The 23153-nt window shown below is 44.1% G+C and overlaps 1 protein-coding gene across 2 annotated transcripts in view; it reads left to right on the forward strand.

Moving 5' to 3' along the window:
* Positions 1 to 23153, forward strand: part of cntfr (ciliary neurotrophic factor receptor) — a 346559-nt gene that overhangs the window by 241775 nt on the left and 81631 nt on the right. For both annotated transcript variants that reach the window (XM_085974105.1, XM_085974111.1), the window contains 2 exons: positions 4663 to 4780; positions 13235 to 13401. In XM_085974105.1, the coding sequence (XP_085830231.1) occupies positions 4663 to 4780; positions 13235 to 13401 (285 nt within the window). The remainder of the gene's footprint in view (positions 1 to 4662; positions 4781 to 13234; positions 13402 to 23153) is intronic.

Here is a 23153-nt window from a genome sequence, read left to right on the forward strand (position 1 = left end):
AAAGGCCGGGCAGCGACCGAAGCCACGAAGCGCTGCGACCGGGAGCGTAGGCGCGGGAAGATATAAAAACTCAGCCGCAGCCGGGGAGGGAAGCACCGGACTGCGAGAGGGCTGGGAGGCGCGATTGGGAGCCGAGCGAGCGGGAGAGAGACAGAGCCCGAGCAAGGGGAACTGAGCGAGAGCCAGTCCAGCGGCTGAAACTGTTCGCCGTCAACGGGGTGTACCCAGCGCCGGTAGAGCCGAGCGAGCGGGAGAGAGACAGAGCCCGAGCAAGGGGAACTGAGTGAGAGCCAGCCCAGCGGCTGAAACTGTTCGCCGTCAACGGGGTGTACCCAGCGCCGGTTGCCCTGCCGTGAAAAGGGAAAGCACTGAAGCCGACGCGCAGGCTGTGAACCTGAAAGCCAGCGGCCGTCGCCCGTGGGGAAAGTGTACCCCTCCCGCCAGGGGAAGAAACGCGGGAAGCCGCCATTAGGCGGAGAAGAAGACAGAAGCGGGGAACCGCCATTGAAGTGGGCGGGGAGAGAAGATAAGCGCGGGAAACCGCCATTTTCGTGGGAACCGCCATCTTGAAAAAAAAAGAAAATTTAAAGAAATAATCCGTGGTGTTATCAGGAAGAGAGGAAGATGCCTAAGCGTGGTAACATCAACGATTTTAATTCCGAGGTAGAAGACTGGGCCACGTATGTGGAACGCATTGAGATCTATGGTGAGGCCAATAAAATAGAAGAAGATGACAAAGCTATAACCTTGCTAAACTCGATGGGCGCGAAGACATACGGGCTCTTGAAGCATCTACTAGCACCAGCTAAACCGGCGGATCAGACTTTCGATGATATTGTGACTGTTCTGAAGGATCACTTGAACCCCACACCGTTGATGTTGGCGGAACGATTCAAATTCTATGCGAGAACGCAAAGGAAAGACGAAAGCAACGCAGAATACTTGGTCGAACTGCGTAGACTAGCGAAACACTGCCAGTTTGGAGGGAATCTGACAGAGGCATTGCGAGACAAGTTCGTGTGCGGGTTGTCAAAGGAAGGAACGCAAAAGCGACTACTCGAAGAGAACGACCTTACACTTGACAGGGCTGTCCTTATTGCAGCATCGCACGAAGCCGCAGCGAAGGGAACTGCGGAAATGCAGCTAAAGGCAGCGGCACTCAGTGTGGATCAAATTACCTCGAGTACAACAAAATGCTATCGTTGTGGGAAGACAACACACGACCAGAACCAATGCTGGTTTAAGAACCAGGAATGTAGGAAATGTGGCAAACTGGGTCACATAGCTAAGGTATGCCGGTCAGGGAAGAAGACCAACAACCAAAGGAAGCCATCACAGGAAAAGTACAACAAGGTACACAAGGTGGCTGAGAAGGGTTCAGACGAACAGAATTCGGACTCAGACCCAAACGGCCAGGAGCTGGGCAGTCTGAGAATTCACAATGTGAGTAAGGAAGCTGACCTACAAACTATCTGGGTCATGCTAAAAATAGCTGGAGTCCAAGTGAAAATGGAGTTGGACACTGGATCAGCTCTATCAGTCATAAATCGAAGGGATTACCACCGGCTATCCTCACATATACCCTTAAGAGATACCAAGTTCGTATTGCAGACATACACGGGGCATAAAGTATACCCCATGGGGAAGATAAGAGTCAAGGTGAGAGATGGGGGTAAAGAACACCCAAGAATGAACTTATACGTACTACCTGAGGGAGGACCACCACTTCTGGGACGGGAGTGGATCAAGAAAATAGACATGGAATGGCACTATCTAAAAGCCATAACGAGTGAGGACTCGGTGCAGACAATCAGCTCAGATTCTGAAACGGATGACGATAAGACCAACTCAAATATGAAAGACAAGGCTAAAATGGACTTGCCGACTAAGGTTGGAAGAACGAAGGCATGCATAAAGGCTTATGCTCCAGAGAAGAACAAAGTTTCAGAACAGAACTCCACCGAACAACGACAAGATAGTTTGACAGAGAATTCGGAGTCTGTTCAGTTTACGGACATATCCATGACTGACGAACACCGAGCTCGGACTCAACTTTATTTCAAATTACGACAGCAAGTAGAACAAGTGAGTTACCGTCTCGAACAAGAGATGAAAACAATGAAAAAGTTCTATGACACCGAATGGGAGAATCTGGAAAGACAACAGAAGCAGCTAGCTCAAGCAGAGAGCGACCATAGAGCCATTGTGACCAATTACCGATCACATCTCCCTTATGCTGTTCAGGAGTTAGAATATTTGCAGGAAGGAGCAAATGAAGAGGAATCTTCAGGAAGCCAGGATTTTATTCCCGTTCTTCTCTACGACTCCTTACAAGCAGAGTTTGAGAAGTTGAAGGAACAGTATGAACAGGCCCAGGCTACAATCCTGGAGGGGATTAACTCGGCAACCTCCGAAAAGCTAGTTTCAGTAGAAGCATATGAGCAACTAAAGGTTGAACATGAGCAAGAAGTCCAAAGGCTGCAGGAAATTCTTGATGAGCTCAAGGCCAAGACAGACTCATCGGTAGAAGTTCCATCCATAGATGAGAAATTAGAGGTGAAAGACATGGCAGAACATGAAAGACAAGATGTCCAAGAACTCATAAAAATATTGAAGGAAACCCAAGACAAATATGAGGCGGCAATGACCGAGGTTCAACAACTTGAAGAACAGATTCAACTGGGAATTCTTTCAGTGGAAGAAAAGGAAACTGTAAGAAACACAGAGACTGTAAGAATGGCCCCTGAACATGAGCTAGAGAGCATCAAGGCGCAACTTCTCCGAGCACTGAAAGCCAAAGTACAAGAGGAAAAGAAGGTGAAAGCATTGGAGGAAAAGGTGGATGAAATGGAGAAGACTCTGATCCACAGTGTTCCCGTGGAAGAGTTAACGGTCAGCCAACTCCTTCATATGCTGAGGGACAAGACTCTGCAATGGGAACAATCTGAACACAAGCTTCAATCTTCAAAGGGAAGGAGTTCGGAGCTCTCAAAAGTTATGGAAATAGCTGAGGTTGCAACACAGATTTTACTGGGATGCCAAAAGTACGCTGAATCACATCTATGTGAACAACAGAATGTTGAAACAGCTGCTCCAGTAGAAGGATTGAATAGCCTGATCAATCAATCCCCGATGGAAGGGGAAGTGTTGAAATCACAAATGAGGTCATTAGTGAAGGATTTGCAGGAAACCCAGGAAGAGCGGGATGAATATGAACGCATGAAAAAGTCTCTTCAGGAAATATGTCTAGGGAGGGAACAACAGTCGGCTAACGTCCAGTTGGGTAAGGAAGAAGTAGCAGGCCCTCTCGCTAGACTAGTTCAGGACGACACCAAATATTACCATGACCGGTTGAGTGACACGGAATATTACGAGGACTTGGTCTGCCCAGCTTGTGATGAAAACTCCCAAAGTGCAGAAATCAGGATGAAGCACTTAAAGTCTAAGGAACATAGGGAGATGGTGGCGCTACAGCTGGCAGATGATAAGGGAGCCCCGAGAGTCTCCAAGAAGCAGAAAAGAAAAAGACGAAGCAGAAGGTGATAACCATCTAAATCATTATCACTTCTACCAGATCATGTACGTGGGCCCTACGAAGGGAGCCAAATCAGTTGGCAAGTAGGAAAAATTACCAAGGCAGTCCAGCTGTTTGTAAAAGTCAGCACTGCTGGTTCAGCAGGACGGAAGTTCAAGCTGTTAAGTCAAGGGAAAGGCTATTGGATGAGTCACGCTAGCAATGTGAACCGGCTACACCACAGAGATGTTGTTTGGACCGAGTCAAGACCAGAGACTGAATCTGTGAACTGTTCCCGCAGAGACTGAATCTGTAAACTGTTTCCCGCATAGATTATACCTGTGAATTGTTTTACATGAAGTTGAATATATGTTATGTTTAATGGGGGACTAAGTATGTTGTAAGCTAAAAAGGGAGGATTGCAGTGTATGTATCCGTCTACCTTTAAGAAAACCATTGTATGTAACCGTTCACCTTTAAGAGAACTATTTTAGGTGTGGCACTACTTTGTTGGCTTCTGTATACTGTAATACCGACGGCGACCACACCGGTATATGAGTGCTGTGTCGGGATGTATTTGGCAGATTCGCCCTGACCTTCGAATAGTAAAGTCCTGTTTTAAGTTACTCTGGTAGTCTGTGTATTAATTAACTAAACAACCCACAGACTTTACAGAGGCCATTTGGCCCATCGTCTCTGTGCTGGCTCTTTGAAAGAGCAGTCGTGATTAGTCCCACATCCCCGCTTTTTGTCCGTAACCCTGTAAGTTCCTCATCCTCAAGTACCTGTCCAACTCCCTTTTAAAATTATTTATGAAATCAGCCTCCACCACTTTTCAGGTGAAGTGTTCCAGCGTAAAGATCAGTTAAGTCACTGGTATGATGATAATTGGAGCAATTTAAGGTGATGAATTAAGATTATCAAACAAGTATATTAGCAAGACATTAACTTGCGTTACCTAAATGCAATTTTTTCCTACTGTGTAGTAATACCCATACACTAGAAAAACCTTGTTATGTAAGCCTGAATCTTAATTTGAAAATAAGAGGAATATTTTGAACTTCTGAAGGAAGATTTTTAATGAACTGTGCCAATACTAGCTAAAACTTGCACTCACTTTGTAATTATTCTTTCTTTTTTCAAACTAGACCCTCCAGTGGCGCCAAATGTGCTATGCAGATCAAATGCCTACCCAGAGACGTTTTACTGCGCATGGCAGCTGTCAAGCCCGACTCACATCCCAACAGAATTTGACATCTCTGTAAGGTCTGTTCTGGCTTAACCGCTTTGTTTACTTCTGTTATATTGTTAGTAAAATATTACTTTTTTTTTAACTTTGTTACATTAGGCTAAGTTGATTAACCCCTTCAAAAAGGAGCTGATATAAAGATCTGGTTAGGAACTGGATTGAAGGTATAGGCACAGGCTGAGATGATTAAATACTTCATGGTACACAATGCTGCGGAAGTGGTGGGGAGAAAGTTGTCTAGCGGAGGATAGATGAATACTGTGGGGGTTTAAGAATATTTAGGAGAACCTCTTGGGAGATTAAGTGGGCTGGGCAGTATCCATCACAGGGAAATTGTATCCTGTATTGAAATGAAGGAACTTAAAGGGCTGAATGGCCTTTTTCTCATTACATGCTTTCTTGTGTTCTTATGAAACCTTGAATCTCTTATGGATCGGTTCCATGAAAACAAAAATTTGTTACAAAACTTTTGAGCATGGATAGGCTGTTTGTTCCCATTTCAAAAGCCGAATGATATTTATAGTATGACTAATATTTAAGCAGGTGAGTTTCTGCTTTGACTTCAACAGCCGGTCTGGGCACAAATTACTCCCCAATTGCGCTAGTTTTGAGAAGTGTTTTTATCCCCACAAAAGAGGAAGTTGTGGTGATGGCAGAAAAATTGATTCTTTTTTCACAATGGCACAGCAGAGACACGGTTCCTTTTGATACTCTCCCAACAACATGAAAGTCAGTGAGGGACTCTTTTTAGTACAATTTAAATATTAAAATGAAGCCACACATGCTAGTAGCTCCCATTGTCTACAAAGGCTGCCACACCGCCAACAGGGCCTCGCAAAAACTGGACGTAAAAGCACACTTTGGGGTAGAGAGCTCTTAAACTCCAAGAAATGGTTTGTGTTGGTAAAGGTTTCTGCCAAATGTTTTTTTTCTTAATCTGTATATGCTAAAGTATGTGGTACCTAAAAGGTTAATATTTTTGCGGTTCCTTTGCCACAGTGATAATCACCTTCCTGCCTCGCCGGCACTTACAGGCTTTACTTCATTAATATTTCTCAAATGTAACTCTGCTTAATGATGCTGTCAGCTCCCATGCTAATGGAAAGTAATGCAGCCCAGTATCCCCATATGTAGCACAACCGCTGTCTGACGGGACATGAGTGTGCTGTCTGCTCGATGATCATTAGCCTGTGGGTTCCTGAGTTTGAATTATACATATAAAATGTTAATTTCCATTTGAAGCCAATCTGGTGCCAAGAATCTAAATGCATTTCAATGCAAATTACTGTATCAAGGTCATTCTTTAGTAATACTGATATCCATATTGCATTTAAAAGAGACCACAGAAAGCTAAATGTATCTGCGGCTCTTAGCTTTCTTTTTTATTTCTAATGTTTTTGAGAGCTGAAGGAGTCTTAACAACAATTAAAAAAAAACTATATTTGTGATTCAATGATATACACCAGATATAGATAAGAAGACAAAATTGCATGCTGGAAATTTAAAATAAAAATAGAAAATCTTTGCAATGGGATTGTTTAATTATTATTTATTTGGACAGCTGCATGACTGACTCCATGGAAACTCCTTTTCATGTGCAAGTGCTTTCAAACCAAACTACTGATAAATGCACAAAAGCGGCATTTCTATTTGCCTGGTATGGAATGCCTTGTACTTAGAGAACTTAGGTTTGCTTTTACAAGAACCAACAATTAAGTACTCCCTAGTTGTGCAAAAGGATGCTGCTACAGCTTAACTAGCTGAAACTACACACCTACTAGAGCACAGTTAAGCATCTCCAGCTGGGATCACACTTCCCGTTTGGGCATTGGCTTGTAGAGATATCGGGAGCTGTGTGGAAAGAATCCCAGCTCCCAATGGCAGGTTTATCCATTCAGGTTCTATGAACAAGCCAGGCTCCCTGACAGTTATCAACAGTCCCCTGGAGTACTGCCTGCCTGGTTCAGGTATTCGATGACCAAATCTGACCTGGAGGGTCAACTCGGTTCTAGTGTCCTATTGCCAGACATTAGCACCAACTTGAAGACAATGTTTGCCCCCTTCCGCCCCTCCAGGTTAGATAGTTAATCTTTGGTCTTTAAACAACTGACAAGCACATTTTTGAGCCCTCACTAGGCTGATACACAAGAGGTATGGTGAGTGGTACAACTCATCATCCTCTTGAACACAGCATGGACACACACCATACTCCGTCATTCAGTGGCTCAACAGCTTTAGGAGCAACAGGATCCTGGACATGTGAGCATATGTTCACATTTCTATGTAACACCTGCCATCCCTCATAAAGAGTCTGCAAAGGGATATAGAAAGGTTAAGCGAATGGGCAAGAATTTGGCAGATCGTGTATAATGTGGGAAAATGTGAAGTTATCCACTTTGGTAGGAAGAATAGAAAAGAAAAATATTATTTAAATGGAGAAAGACTACAGAATGTGACGGTACAGAGGAATTTGTGTGTCCTTGTACATGAAACACAAAAAGCTAACATGCAGGTGCAGCAAGTAATTAGAAAGGCAAATGGAATGTTGGCCTTTATTTCAAGGGGGATGAAGTATAAAAGTAGGGAAGCCTTGCTACAACTGTATAGGGCACTGGTGAGACCACACCTGGAGTACTGCGTACAGTTTTGGTCTCCTTATTTAAAGGAGGGATATATTTGCATTGGAGGCAGTTCAGAGAAGGTTCACTAGGTTGATTCCTGGGATGGAAGGGTTGTCTTATGAGGAAAGGTTGAGCAGGTTGGGCCTATACTCATTGGCGTTTAGAAGAATGAGGGGTGATCTTATTGAAACATATAATATTCTGAGGGGGTTGGACAGGGTAGATGCAGAGAAGATGTTTCCCCTTGTCAGGGAATCTAGAACTAGGGGGCATAGTTTCAGGATAAGGGGTCACCCATTTAAGACGGAGATGAGGAGGAATTTCTTCTCTCAGAGGGTCGTAAATCTTTGCAATTCTTTACCCCAGAGAGCTGTGGAAGCTGAGTCATTGAATATATTCAAGGCTGAGATAGACAGATTTTTGAGCAACAGTGGAGTCAAGGGTTATGGGGACCAGGCAGGAAAGTGGAGTTGAGGCCAAAATCAGATCAGCCATGATCTCATTAAATGGCGGAGCAGGCTCGAGGGGGCCGAATGGCCTGCTTCTGCTCCTATTTCTTATGTTGTTCTGAAACTCAGGTATCAGCTATGTAGTGGACAACTGGCTTTACCATGAAAGAAGAACCTACACAGGACAGCTTGCAATGTGTCAACTGCCTTGATGTTCTAGCTGTCCAAGTCCAATAATACATACCTGCTTTTCTTTCCACCAATTGTTTAATCCAGGTCCTTGTTACAAGGCTTTGGCAAAGAGATGTGCTGCCATTAGTTTGGCTTGCTCTCCAAGATGCTGAGCAACACATTGGTGTGGACTGGAGCCTTCTTTCCCTGCAACCATTTCCCCCTTTTGCTGCAAATTCTTTTGAACTTGCACATGGCCTAAAGGTAGACCTGTTATCTTTTTAGGCTGTTAATTGCAGCATAGGTTTATTAAAAGTAACAGAGAAGCTATAGAACAAGATAATACAGAAACTTGCACTATTTTAAAGAACTTTTAATACACATTCCTTCCTTAGGTACAAAAATATCAGAATATGCATCATTTTGTTAACTCTGCTAAACATGGACTAGCAACAGCATTTAACTTTTATGTGTGGGAATTTGGAATGGCCCATGAATTTCCTCAAGACTATCTCCACATAAAATGCAGTACAGTATTACAAGAAGAACTGGTGAGGCAAGAAAGTCGCCCAAGCAATGTTTCTGTCTGGGCATAGAGCTGTCAATCAACCCTCTGCCTCAGAGACACCCTTCCCCACTGTCATAATCTGGTTATTTGAGTTCACGTCTTTCATCTATTCCCAGGACAAAGGAAATCCAAAGAGTATTTACACAAGCAAATATAGCTGTCACTGATGGTGAGGTTCAAAGGTATATGGCCATTTCCAGTCATGTATAAATGATGTGGATTGTACCTAATTCAACAATGCCACCACCTCTCTCGACCCCTCCATTGTATCTAAATAGTTAGACAGCTTGTCCGACATCCAGAACTGGATGAGTAGAAATTTCTTCCAACTAAATATTGGGAAGACCGAAGCCACAAACTCCTTTCCCTAGTCATTGACTCCATCCCTCTCCCTGGCAACTGTCTGAGGCTGAACCAGACTGTTCGCAACCTTGGTGTTATATTTGACCACAAGGTGAGCTTCGGACCACATATCTGCGCCATCACTAAGACCGCCTATTTCCACCTCCAGAACATCACCCGACTCCGCCCCTGCCTCAGCTCATCTGCTGTTGAAACCCTCATTCATGCCTTTGTTACCACTAGACTTGACTATTCCAATGCACTGCTGGCCGGCCTCCCACATCCTACCCTCCATAAACTTGAGGTCATCCAAAACTTAGCTGCTTGTGTCCTAACTCGCACCAAGTCCTGTTTACCCATCAACCCTGTGCTCACTGACCTATATTGGCTCCTGGTTAAGCAACACCTTCGATTTTAAAATTCTCATCCTTGTTTTCAAATCCGTCCATGGCCTCGCCCCTCCCTATCTCTGTAATCTCCTACAGCCTCACAACCCTCTGAAATATCTGTGCTCCTCTAATTCTGGCCTCTTGAGCATCCCCGATTTTAATTGCTCCACCCTTGGTGGCCATGCCTTCAGCTGCCTAGGTCCTAAGCTCTGGAATTCTCTGCCTAAACCTCTTCACCTCGCTACCTCTCTTTCCTCCAGATGCTCCTTAACACCTACCTCTTTGACCAAGCTTTTGGTCATCTGCCCTAATACCTCCTTATATGGCTCAGTGTCAAATTTTGTTTTGTAACGCTCCTGTGAAGCGCCTTGGGACATTTTACTATATTAAAGGCACCCTATAAATGCACGTTGTTGTTGTTGTTCCATTAAAATAGCCATCTTGCATAAATAGATATTAAAATATAGCTCCTACTGTCCAGGGCCCCAAACACTCCTTCCAGGTGAAACAGCGATTTACTTGTACTTCTTACAATTTAGTATACTGTATTCGCTGCTCATGATGCAGTCTCCTCTACATTGGGGAGACCAAATGCAGATTGGGTGACCGCTTTGTGGAACACCTCCATTCAGTCCGCAAGCATGGCCCTGAGCTTCTGGTCACCTGTTACTTTAATTCTCCGCTCCACTTCAATTCTGATCTCGCCATCCTCGGCCTCTTACACTGTTCCAACGAAGCGCAACGTAAGCTCGAGGAACAGCAGCTTATCTTTCACTTCACCACCTTCTGGAGTTCAACAATTTTAGACCATAACCTCGGCCCCTATATTCCCCCCCTCCTTGTCTTCTCACATGGTAGTTGTTGATGATTCTGCCATCACCATTCACACCTCATCCAGAGTTATCTTTTGTTTCTTAACTTGTCCCATTACTTCTCTTTATGCCTTGCACCATCATCCCTTTTGTCAGTCAATTTCTCCTGCCTTCCAGCCTGTCACAGACCTTCACAGCCACTTTAATTCACTGCTCCACTCCCACTCAGACCTCACCGTCCTCGGCCTCTTGCATTGTTCCACGGAAGCTCAGCGTAAGCTCGAGGAACAGCACCTCATCTTTCAATTAGGCACTTTACAGCCTTCTGGACTCAACATAGAGCAGGATTTTCATTGAGCCGTGGAGGCAGGATTGGAGGCGTGTGGGGGGTTAAAATCTTGAAATCGGGGGGCACGAACCCATCCCGCCCCCAACCCGCCTCCATGCCAGTTTCAAAGGAGGAAGGTAAGGGATTAGTGCCAATTAACTGCCTCTTAACAGCTAGTTAACAGGCAGTTTTTAGCCTAATCTCTAGTTTTATTGGTGAAATGTGGGATTCCCGACAGCTCCAAACCACACCAAGTTAGCGAGGCAGGCCGTCGGGATGAAGGGCTTGGAGGAGTCAAGATGTCCGGTGTTCAGGTAAGTGATGGGTGCATGAGTGCAGAGGTAAGTAAGTTTGGTGTGTGTAAAGTGTTTAAAGAAGTTTTACTTACATGTACTTACCTTTACAGCCTTCCTTCCTTCAGGTCTTGGGAATCCCTCATCTCAACGGCACAGAAAGCAGAATGGCCGCGATCTGTCAAAATCTGCAGCATTCAGCTTTCTGTTCTGGAGAGATCTCTAAATCATCCTGAGAGGAAGGAATTAACTTAGAGTACAGATTGTCAGTGTTTGACAGCTTCAAACAGCTGTGAAACGCTGATATTTCATCTGTCAAAACCTCTTGACAGATTAAATGTCTGTCTGTGACGTCACCTGTTGCCGGGTGGCCCTTAATTGGCCTGCTGAGCCCACTGGGCGGGTTCAACAAGGTCAATCAAGTGAAAATTGCGTGGGTTGGCCACATCTCGATGGAGTCGGGACTACAACCCCGAAAGTTGTAGTCCCGCCTCCTACCCGCCTCCTCAATGAAAATCCAGCCCATAGAGTTCAACAATTTCAGATCATAACCCCGACTCCTATCATATATATATTTTTTATCCACACTTTTGTTCTGTTCTGTTCTCTCCCACCTGGCAGCTGACTTCCATTCTGCCAGCACAATTTACACTTCATCTAGAGCCATCCTTTGTTTCTTAACCTGTCCCATTACCATCTCCTCTTGCCTTGAATATCTCTTAATGTCTCTCAATGTCTCTTAACCTCTCCTGCCTTCTATCCTATCACAGGCCTTCCCTTTTGTTCTTTCATCCCCTCCCCCATTTTCCAGCCACTACACTTGCTTAAAAATCTGTTCCATTTCCTGCTTTTTTCCAGTTCTGACGAAAGGTCATCGACCTGAAACATTAACTCTGTTTCTATCTTCACAGATGCTGCCTGACCTGCTGAGTTTCTCCAGCATTTTCTGTTTTTATTACAGACATTCCCTTTGTTCTTTCCTCCCCTACACCTGCTTAAAAATCTCTCTTCTCTAACCTTTTCCAGTTCTGACGAAGGGTCCTCGAGCCAAAACTTTGACTCTATTTCTCCTCGATGCTGCCCGACCTACTGAGTGTTTCCAGCATTTTCTTTTGTTATTTCAGTTTTCCAGTATCCACAGTATATTGCTATTGTATTAAAATATTGATATTGACTTGCTTATGGTTTGAATTGTGACCAAACTCCTATTTGTCACAGCTCTTCTGTTGCATGCCTAGAAGCTCTAAACAATGAAGAATCATTTGGGCATAAGAACATAAGAAGTAGGAGCAGGAGTAGGCCATACGGCCCCTCGGGCCTGCTCCACCATTCAATAGGATCATGGCTGATCCGAACCTAGACTCACATCCACTTCCCTGCCCGCTCCCCGTAACCCCTAAGTCCCTTATCAGCTAGGAAACTGTCTATCTCCGTTTTAAATTTATTTAATGTTGCAGCTTCCACAGCTCTCTGAGGTAGCAAATTCCATAGATTTACTACCCTCTGAGTGAAGAAGTTTCTCCTCATCTCAGTTTTGAAATGGCAGCCCTTTATTCTAAGATTATGCCCCCTAGTTCTAGTCTCACCCATCAGTGGAAACATCCTCCCCGCATCCACCCGATCAAGTCCCCTCACAATCTTATATGTTTCGATAAGATCGCCTCTCATTCTTCTGAATTCCAATGAGTAGAGGCCCAACCCACTCAACCTTTCCTCATAAGTCAACCCCCTCATCTCCAGAATCAACCAAGTGAACCTTCTCTGAACTGCCTCGAGAACAAGTATATCTTTTCTTAAATATGGAAACCAAAACTGTATGCAGTGTTCCAGGTGTGGCCTCATCAGTACCCTGTATAACTGAAGCAAGACTTCCCTGCTTTTGTACTCCATCCCCCTTGCAATAAAAGCCAAGATTCCATTGGCCTTCCTGATCACCTGCTGTACCTGCATACTAACCTTCTGTGTTTCATGCACCAGGACCCCCAGATCCCTTTGTACTGTAGCACTTTGCAGTGTCTAAAGCGCCGGAAAATTAATCTGTATGATCAGCTTGGCTGTCTTGGTAGCCCTTGTGCTGTTAAGTCAGAAGGTGGAGGGTTCATAGTCACACTCCTGGACTTGAATATATAATCTAGGTTAGTGCGACTAACGTTGAGGCCAATTCTACTGCCCCAGCTGACATCAGCTTCTTCTGCTTGGATCTAGAACTTTACTGATCTGAATGGCTCAATACCATACTGAGCAGTGCACTTAAAGAATGTGTGTTGCATTTCCATCTATCTTCTAACATTTAAAGAATAGATTTTGTTTTATGGGGTAAAGTTTTGTTGTGCTATATTAACAAACATGTTAGTGCATCATATGAATATTGCACAGCATGATTTCATCCCACAGTAAAGTTTATAAAATTGAAATTATTTGAAAACTCTCTCCGAGAAAAATAATTATGGCCTATGCAAGATTATTTTTTCTGACAAGATTGCAACTGTTTTTCACAGGCACGGAGAGAAGGAAATTGAGACCATTAAGGATACCAACCATAAGAACAGGTGCAACATAAAATTTCTGGAAATGTTTTCTACAAGCAAGTACACAGTGACTGTAACAGCAAGGAATGCACTGGGATCCAACTCTTCGACAATCTCATTTAATGAGAATGCTATAGGTAATGTTTGACAACTCAAGAGCAAGTTAATGTTAAGGCACTTTTATACCGGTGCTGGATTGGTTTGGATCATGGGGGAACAAGTGTCCATGCGTTAGCTGCCTGTGTTTACAATGATAAAACCGGCTTCCTTAACCTGACTATATAATCGTCAGCCCACAGACATGTGTGTCTATGATTCTGCCGTCAGGATAATGAAGCCAGTATTAGCAATGGAAACAGGAGAAGACGGCACACATACACCGCTCTCCCACAATCTAAACTAAACAAATGACAGTATAAAAGCACCTTTAGCAAGGACTGGTGCCATTGTAAGAGCTGTTACTTGTAGTGTTGTGGATTCTTAATCTCAGATGCACAGAGTAACATATAAGTGAATTTGAATTAAAAGAATGAAGAGAACATCTGCTCCCCATGCTTGCACGTGCAGCTCCCTGCCCATAACTCCCTGATGTCTGGAGGGGCCAACCGCTCGACTCTTTGGGTCCCATGAACATGCATAATGCATTAGCATAGTCCTACAACCTAAATATCCCTACACCCTTGCCTTTATCTGAAAGAATATTTAATCCACTTGTATTAGAGGAATAAAAAACATAAGCACTTGAAAGGCTGAAGAGGAAATCCAAAAGGCACAAAATTGGTGATGCATTTCTACTGGAATCCAGGGACATGGTCCCTTGGAATTGTTTTTACCCTGCAGATCTCGGTGTGCTTTGCTCTTTTAGGCATGCCATGAACTTAACCGGATTTTGCGGTGAGCGGCGAAGTGACGGCGCTTGCTGCTGATGTTGAAGAAAGCTGCCCACAAGAACCTAGCAATCTCTGTGGTGTGAATTTCACCTTCGCCGACATTAATTTCATTCTGGCGTCACCTATAGGGGATCTCCAACGTCCAGCAACAGTGATATCATCAAACAGGCTAAGCAGCCAATCACATTGAAGCATTTTCACAGACAGCAAACTAGGAAGTAAAAAGCAGGTTTTATCATTCACTTTTTAATACTTTTACAGAAAGCAAAATACATACACATGGGGTTAAGGTAGAAACTAAAATATCATAAACAACTTAAAAAAAAGTAATTTTTATTATTTCAAAAATCATGGAAATTTTATCATGTAATATAGGAAATGAGACTCCACATATAAAATTAGTTTTCAGGGCCAAAGAGGTGGTTTAGCAGTAATTATGACTTAGTACGCCATTAAAAAATCAGTTACACCTCATTAAGCAAGACTTAACTTTTTAATGGTTTTTACAGCAAGAATAGAGTGTAAAAGCTGAAGTTTATGTCAAATCACTGATTCTGTGTTGATTGCATATGCAAGGACTGCAACAGTGCACCCTGTGGAGGAACAGTGCATCACTGACTGCAAGTTCAGGATTTCCCCATTGAAATGCACATGTGTGGTATCCAGAAGTTGCTGTCAGTTTTACAGAGTAATGATGGCAAATACTGACAGTTTCGCTGACATTACAACTGCAAATTCCAGGTCAATCATTAACTGAGGAAAGTAATTGCCTGAATCATACTCCTGATGAACATACCACATTCTGAGAATGGCACATTGGTCTATGAGAATTCAGACTTCTCATTTAGTGTACAGTGTACTCCTTATAATCTAGTACTAAAAAATTGAATTATCCAGTAATTATCAGATAAATTGATTTAAGTGACTTTTTACTAAGAGAAATTGACTATTACTCCTTTGTCTTGGAGTTTCTTGAGGACTGTCTTGAATCAATAATTATGTTCTGTTTGGGTTTCCACACACACACACTGTTAGCATCCTTTTTGGCATACAATGCCTTCAAATCCTTACAACTGTGACATTAAAAATATTCTGGTGCTAAGGAAATTCCAAATGACAGTCCCTTTGAAGTAATAAATGCTGTTAGCAAGGCTGACTATTTCAAATTAACGTTTATCAAAATTCTGAATTAGGGTCCAATTTGGAGATAACTTTTGTTTGATTCACCAATGGTAATACATATTTCTCAGATCATGCACTTTCATTTAGTTTACTGAAATCTATGCAAATTTGTAACTTGCCATTTGATATTTGGAGCTTTGACAATACTCAAGGCCAGTTTGTGGATGCTCTTATCCAAGAACTTATTTCTTGCCCTTCCATCCTGAAAATGTCCTCTTTCATTCTGGTAGCATTGGCATGGATACAACCCATGGAACAAAGCTGCAGGAAGGATTGCATCAGGCTTCTTTTTTATTTGATACTCCCCAGAAAGCTTGCTCAGCCTATTAAAGATTTTAGGATGATTCGTTTCATATTTGGCTTTTCCATTTCTACTGCATCAACTCTAGACACTAGACTGAATCACTGGGTAACCTATTAATGTTTACCGGACATCTGGCACAACATAGATTCCTTGTTATAAAAACAGAAAATGCTGGAAATGCTCAGCAGGTCAGGCAGCATCTGTGGAGAGAGGAACAGAGTTAAAATTTCAGGTCGATGACCCTTCGTCAGAACTCTTGTTCCTCTTGTTTTCTTGTTCCTCTACTTCCTGTTTTTCAGACAACTTACCATGTACATTCCTGGTCCATACTAAGAATTGTTGTCAATAACTCTGGTGATGGTTTCTTAGTTGTTGTTAGATCTTCCAGGTACCAAGATTCTGGAATGAATGTCACAGTCTTTCCCCTGTTGATCTTGAACTCAATGGGGATATTATTAACAAACAAAATTTCTGTCCACAATTTCTGTCTTATTGTTTTACTCAGGAGTGCATATTTTTGCTCGTTCTCTTGAATGGGGTTGACTGCTTTCTGTTTCTGCCATACTACTGGAAATGCACTGATTTGGATAGGTTGGGTGATTGGGCAAAAACATGGCAGATGCAATATAACGTGGATAAATGTGAGGTTATCCACTTTGGTGGCAAAAACAGGAAGGCAGATTATTATCTGAATGGCAATAGATTGGGAGAAGGGGAAGTGCAACGAGACCTGGGTGTCCTTGTGCACCAGTCGCTGAAGGTAAGCATGCAGGTGCAGCAGGCGGTTAAGAAGGCAAATGGTATGTTGGCCTTCGTAGCGAGAGGGTTTGAGTACAGGAACAGGGATGTCTTGCTGCAGTTGTACAGGGCCTTGGTGAGACCACATCTTGAGTATTGTGTGCAGTTTTGGTCGCCTTATCTGAGGAAGGATGTTCTTGCCATGGAGGGAGTTCAGCGAAGATTCACCAGGCTGATACCTGGGATGGCAGGAATGACGCATGAGGAGAGATTGGGATGATTGGGCTTGTCAGGGAGTCCAGAACCAGGGGTCACAGTCTAAGGATAAGGGATAGGCCATTTAGGACAGAAATGAGGAGGAATTTCTTCACCCAGAAAGTGGTGAACCTGTGGAATTCTCTACCACAGAAGGCAGTAGAGGCCAATTCATTAAATATATTCAAGAAGGAGTTGGATATATTTCTTAAGGCTAAAGGGATCAAGGGGTATGGGGAGAAAGCAGGGACCGGGTACTGAATTTGGATGATCAGCCATGATCGCATTGAATGGTGGAGCAGGCTCGAGGGGCCGAATGGCCTACTCCTGCTCCTATCTTCTATGTTTCTATGTTTCTTCTGGCACTTGTAGCACAATGCGTCTCTAGGAAGGCACACATCTCTGTGGGATGGGGTAAATGCTCACAACTGTTGCAGACTTCTGGTTTATCAATGACAATCTCTCTGCATTGATGGCTTTGCTTCAGAAGGTACTCTGGCTGAGATTTGTTTGCAGCTTGCTTGCACAGCTAAACATGACTTGTTTCTTTTAAACCACTTCAATCTGTCTTCCATTTGTATTGTCTGCTTAAATGTAAGGTTAGGGACAAGCTAAAGCTAGCATCCTAGTGAGACGGCTTGAGGGCTTGATAAAGATATGGTTGTTTATTTAAAATTGTGGTGGCGGGTACACTAAATGAGTGGAGGGGTACCAGCCTCCACAAGGGCTTATGTGGATCAAATTGATAGGTTGCAGGCCAGGCAAGCAGCTTTGACCCCTGAATACTTTGTTAAATAATTCAGATTGACCCTCTTACTCAGGGGTGCAATAGAACTGTTGACAAGATCGGGGATGCCAAACCAAACTTCCCCCTCCTCTCTCCAGAGCAGTGAATTTCTGTGGACATGGGGTATGTGGGTCTAGAGGTGCCCCTGTAGTGGTGCTTGCGCCCATGTTAATGAGGTATTCTCCCAAGCCTTGGCAGGGTCAGTGTTGGAGGACACCATTAGCTGCAATCCTGGCATAATGACCGAGATTACAACCATAGGAATTTTGTCTCTTTGCTCTGGGTGAAATTGCCCTGTTTAAATTGATATCCCACACCAAACAACAGTTGGAAAAAAACCTCTTATTAACCCTTAGATTGCTGGCAGGTCCAGGAAAGTTTTGCCTCCATGGCCTGACCAGTTGTTTTCAACTAGCACTGTGACTCCAAAATAAACACTAATATTACAGCAGTAAAGCTAGGAATAGCCATATTACTTTAATATTAACCCCATGTAGCTAAAATATACACTTAAACACAACTTTTGCCCACTCTGACAAATTTTCTTCCCCATTCTATGTCATATTTATAATTTTCTAATTTTATATAAACAACCATATCTTTATCAAGCCCTCAAACCATCTCAAAGCACAACACAACCAATTACCTCTGAGGTGCAGTCACTGTTGTTTTGTAGGTGAATGTGGCAGTCAATTGTGCACCACAAGGCCCCACAAGTATCAAATGAGATGAGTGACCAGTTAATCTATTTTGTTGGTGGTGTTGGTTGAGAGAGAAGCATTGGCCAGAATACCAGGGGAACTTGCTGCTCTTCTTTGAATACTGATATCCTTTACATGTAAGCAGATGCACCCTCAGATAAAGTTTACCCTTTTCCACATATGTTAGCCAGTTTTTGTGCCAACAATTTTTTGTCTAATAAATTAAGTTTCAGAACCTTCAAAGACACTGGTTTTTTTTTTTGGGGGGGTTAGCGGGTGCAATCGGTGGCAGGACCCTGCTGTCAACCCGCTGCCACGCGCCTTTCCCAGATGTCTGGTCTGTCAACACTGAACAGACCCGACAAGCAGTGGCGGGGGAGGCAATTCAGGTCATTATGACCTTGTTAACAACCCATTAAGAAATATTTTAAGCTCATCTTTACATTTTACGAGATCACCCACGGGGTCCACGCTGCTCAGGGATCACATCTGGTAAGCAGGTCGGGAGTTGTATGCCCATAGAATCATATCATTCTTGACAGCTGAAAATGTGCTATAAAAGCTCCCATCTCACAGCTGTTCACTTTCCAAGCTTAGAAGCTGTTGCTTAAAGCATTTGGAAAACAGATTGAGCTTTATGCAGGTTGCAAGTGTTTGGAGTATACTTTCTATCCAGTGTCACCTCATTGGAACAACCTCTCACCATTAACAGATCACTTCTGTCATCTTAATTTCGCCTGCCATCTATTACATCAGCATCGGTGCCCTTGAAACTATCTCACCTTGGTCCTCAGAATCCCACAACAATCAGCCCCAACACCAGCAGCACCAAGCACACCAGCAGCACCAACAACAACACCAACCTTCTCCACAATCAACTGATGCTGCACAGGACACAGGGTATCAGCACCCGAGCACATTGTTGCTTGGCCTCACCATGGTCAGATTTACTTTACTTAATACTGTACACCCTGGCTGCCACATGATGCACCAGGTTGGCACCGCCCCACACCAATAACATCAAGCATCCCTACAATGCCCAAGCTATTTCTTTCACACTCATCACCATTACGGGGGATACTGTTATGTCTCACTATTCATTGCAACTCACTAAACCACTTCCAAAGGTGCACACAGATCTGTCCAAGAACGCAAAGTGTTGAAAATAAAAGTTTCAATGTTGACACCACATTAACAGAAACTTTACATGAACATTGCATAAAACACCCAAGTGCCTACCCTTGTCTGTTGTTAGTTGGTATGATTGGACTAGGATGAGGGTGAGTGAGCGGGGTGGCTAGTGAGATGGGGAAGTGATAATGTAGATAGAGAGGGATGGGTGGAGGTGCAGTGTGAGTAAGGATGTGCAGGAGTAGGGTAGGGAAGGCAGAGTGATGGGGATGTGATGAGTGGCACAGCAGGATGAGGTTGAGTGTGGTTTTGTACTAACGTTTCATGATCGACTGAGATCATTGAAAGGTTTGTGCTATTGCAGCCTGGTCCTCCTGGCAACATCCCTGCTTGTGTCCTCCTGTGCAATGTGCAACCAGGCTGCGTTGGTCTCCTGGGGAGGTGTCTTCCGCCCACTGGAAGGGAAGAAGACCTCCCTCCATGCTGTGACTCCCTCCATAAGCACATTGAGGAAGTCATGGGAGAGCCTGGGTGCAGCCCTGCACCTCTGTGCAGCGCTTGTCAGTGTTTGCAGCACCTCAATGCTGTAGAACACTGACAGCACAAATACGCATGGCTCCTTTAAGAAAACCGGCTGATGACGCGTCATCAAATGACGTAATCAATTGGCTGGCAAATGCGTTGGGCGGGCTTAACAAACCCAATCAGAGGAAAATAATTTTGGACAGCGGGATGGAGCGGGGTCAAAACCCACCACCGACGTCGCCCGTCACAGACCCGCCGAGTTAGGGGAAATCGCAGCCTATCTTTTTCAGCTAATTGAAAGTTCATGATCTGACTTTGTCAATCTTTGGAAGAGTGTATTAACCGCTCCTAGAGCTTGACAGCATTAGAAAAGATCATGGTGCCCTTGTAAGACTATAGTATTCAAGATATTAAAATCCTGAACATCTACTGTAAATGTTTTTAGTTTCATGTTACTACCCTGGCTCTTAACTGAATATTCCACTGATTATCTCATGCTGAATCTTAGCCATGACCCTTGCTTTATCTGTCCAATTTATGACATCATGCACTGCAAGAAAACACTTGACAGAAGTTCAACATACATTTAGCAATAAAATTGAATATGACGTGTTTCATCATATGATCTTGAACTTTTGAACAGTGTTTCAGTTGGCAAAATTTAAAAAGTATGCTGTTAGTCCAAATATTTTAGCTTACAGAATTTAAAATGAGAACTAGGTAAAAGTAAATTGCTCTGAAGATTTTGTGTTACATAGAATATACAGCACAGAAACAGGCCATTCGGTCCAACCAGTCCATGTCGGCGTTGATACTCCACTTGAGCCTGAAGCAGTGTTTGCTGCTTATCAGTGACATCATATCAGTAGCAAAACATCTATGACATCCCAAGACTTGATAGTTTTTGCCATAATCAATAATTACACATAGCATCGTTCCCACAGATTGGCTGCAATTTTGCCGGCGCTCAGAGGGTGGGTTTGGAGGCAGGTCAGGAGTTAAATCCAAGATGATTGGTGGCGGGTTGTGAACCCGCAGCAAACCCGCCTCCACATGACTTTCCAAAGTGTCGGGTCTGCGACTCCTGATCAGACCCGACACCAAGTGGCGGGAGAGGCAGTTAAGGTAGTTAACCTGTTTAATGCTATTTTGAGAGGACTTTTCAATTTTGCAACATTTTCAGCGTGTTCCATGGCTTTTGACAAACATGCCAGCTGATTGTGTCGGGTCTTCCAACAAGCTGAATAATTCACAGCTGCAACTGCAGCATTAAAGCTAACCTGCCGCATCAGTTCAATTTCAAAAGCCAGAACTTTCTGATTGCAGGATTTTGAAGCCATTTTTCAGGTGTATTGAGGTTGTAAGTGTGTGTTGTGATATCTATATGCACTGTGACCTCCTTGGAATAACCTCTCTCCACTTAGACTGAGCGCTTGTAACATTTCATCCTCAAGTGACATTTTCACCAGCAGCATGGGAACCATTTATACTCTCTCATCCTGGTCCTCAGATTCAGAGGACAAGAAGCCGTGGCAGCAGCAGAACCAGGAACAGCAGCAGCAGCAACAACAAGAGCGCCTTCTTTCTCCTGAGCCACCTGATGCTGCACAGGGCAGAGGGCGTCAAAGCAGGGCTGCACCGCGCCGCAGGAGATACCCCCAACACAGTGTTTACAGGCAGAGGATGAGCTTCTTCAACATGACTGAGCAGCAGTGCCAAAGGTGGCTGAGACTTTCACGAGAGGTGGTCGCAGACATCTGCACAATGCTACACCAAGACCTGCAGCCCAGAGGAGTGGGTGGCCACTCTCTACCAGTGGCTGTCAAAGTCGCCACCGCCCTCATCTGCAGATATCAGCGGCATCTCCCAATCCACCGCACACAGTTGCATAATGCAGGTTACCGATGCCCTGTTTGGCAAGTCGGCCAATTATATCCACTTCTTAACGGATGAAGCAGTGTAACCGCGCGGGCGGTTGGGTTTGCCAATATGCCAGGCTTCCCAAGGGTGCAGGACGTCATTGACTGCACACATGTGGCCATCTGGGCATCCCATCACAACCCAGCTGCATTTGTGAACCGCAAGAGCTTCCACTCCCTTAATGTGCAGCTGGTATGTAACCACAGGAAGAAAATTATGCATGTGTGCGCAAAGTTCCCTGGCAGCTGCCATGACTCGTACATCCTGCGGCAGCCCACTGTGCCTCAGCTGTTCAATCCGCCAACCCAACTTTCCGGATGGCTACTTGGAGACAAGGGCTATCCCCTGAAAACACGGCTAATGACACCGATGGGGAGGCCATCAAACAAAGCTGAGGAGCATTACAATGAGAGCCACATTTCCACCAGAAGCATCATAGAACAAACTATAGGCTTGCTCAAAATGTACTTCAGATGCCTCGACAGATCTGCTGGAGCCCTACAGTATGCACCAGCCAGGGTGTCCAGAATCATCGTGGTCTGCTGTGCCTTGCACAACATCGCACAGCAGCGTGGCTTACTGCTGCCTGAGGAACAAGTGGCACAGCGCACAGCATCCTCAGAGGAGGAGGAGGAAGAGCCGAATGAGGCTGCGGATGAGGAACACCTGGTGGAGGCGGCTGTCCCAGTGTTACCAGCACACAACCTCATTGCTGGCCGTCAGGCAAGGGACTAATCCATGCCAGATTCGCCTAACTTTACGCTGTACATATATGTGGCTGGCACATGCACATGAGGGTTGGCAGGATCTCCATTCCACACAATACAGCATCTGAACAATGAATTATGCATTCCTATCACTCTCCCCACCTTCACTGCAGATGAAAGGCGCCCTCACCCCTCACTGTGACACTTCCAATTCTGAGCACACATAGGGCAATCATTGACATTGCATAACTTTAATACACTAGAAATAAACATCACAAACGTAAATTGGTATACAATGAAATCACCCAAGTGACTACCCTTGTGACTCTTCTCTTATCAGTTCAATTCAATTTTATTTGTCATATATGCAGCAAACGTGTGTACTGCACAATGAAATGTTGATTTTTACGAGTCCTCCCAACATTGGAATAAATATGGCATAGCACTGATAAAAATACTAATAGAAATACAGTAATAATAAATAAAAACAACAATAATAAATAATAATAAATTATTCGTTCATGAGTCTTATGGCCTGGGGGTAGAAGCTGTTTCAAAACCTGCTGGTACGAAACCGTATGCTTCGGTATCTCTTACCAGACGGGAGCAGGGCGAAGAGGTTGTGGCTGGGGTGGCTCGCATCTTTGATGATTCTCAGGGCCTTCCCCCGGCACCTCTCAGGGTAGATATCCTGCACAGCAGCTTATGCTTGCTTCTATGTGTTGCTTCCCCTGTGGCTTCAGCAGATG

The sequence above is a fragment of the Somniosus microcephalus genome, chromosome 2 (assembly GCF_052327205.1).
Source record: "Somniosus microcephalus isolate GS21.2 chromosome 2, FLI_Smic_1.0, whole genome shotgun sequence".
Taxonomy (NCBI): Eukaryota; Metazoa; Chordata; class Chondrichthyes; order Squaliformes; family Somniosidae; genus Somniosus; species Somniosus microcephalus.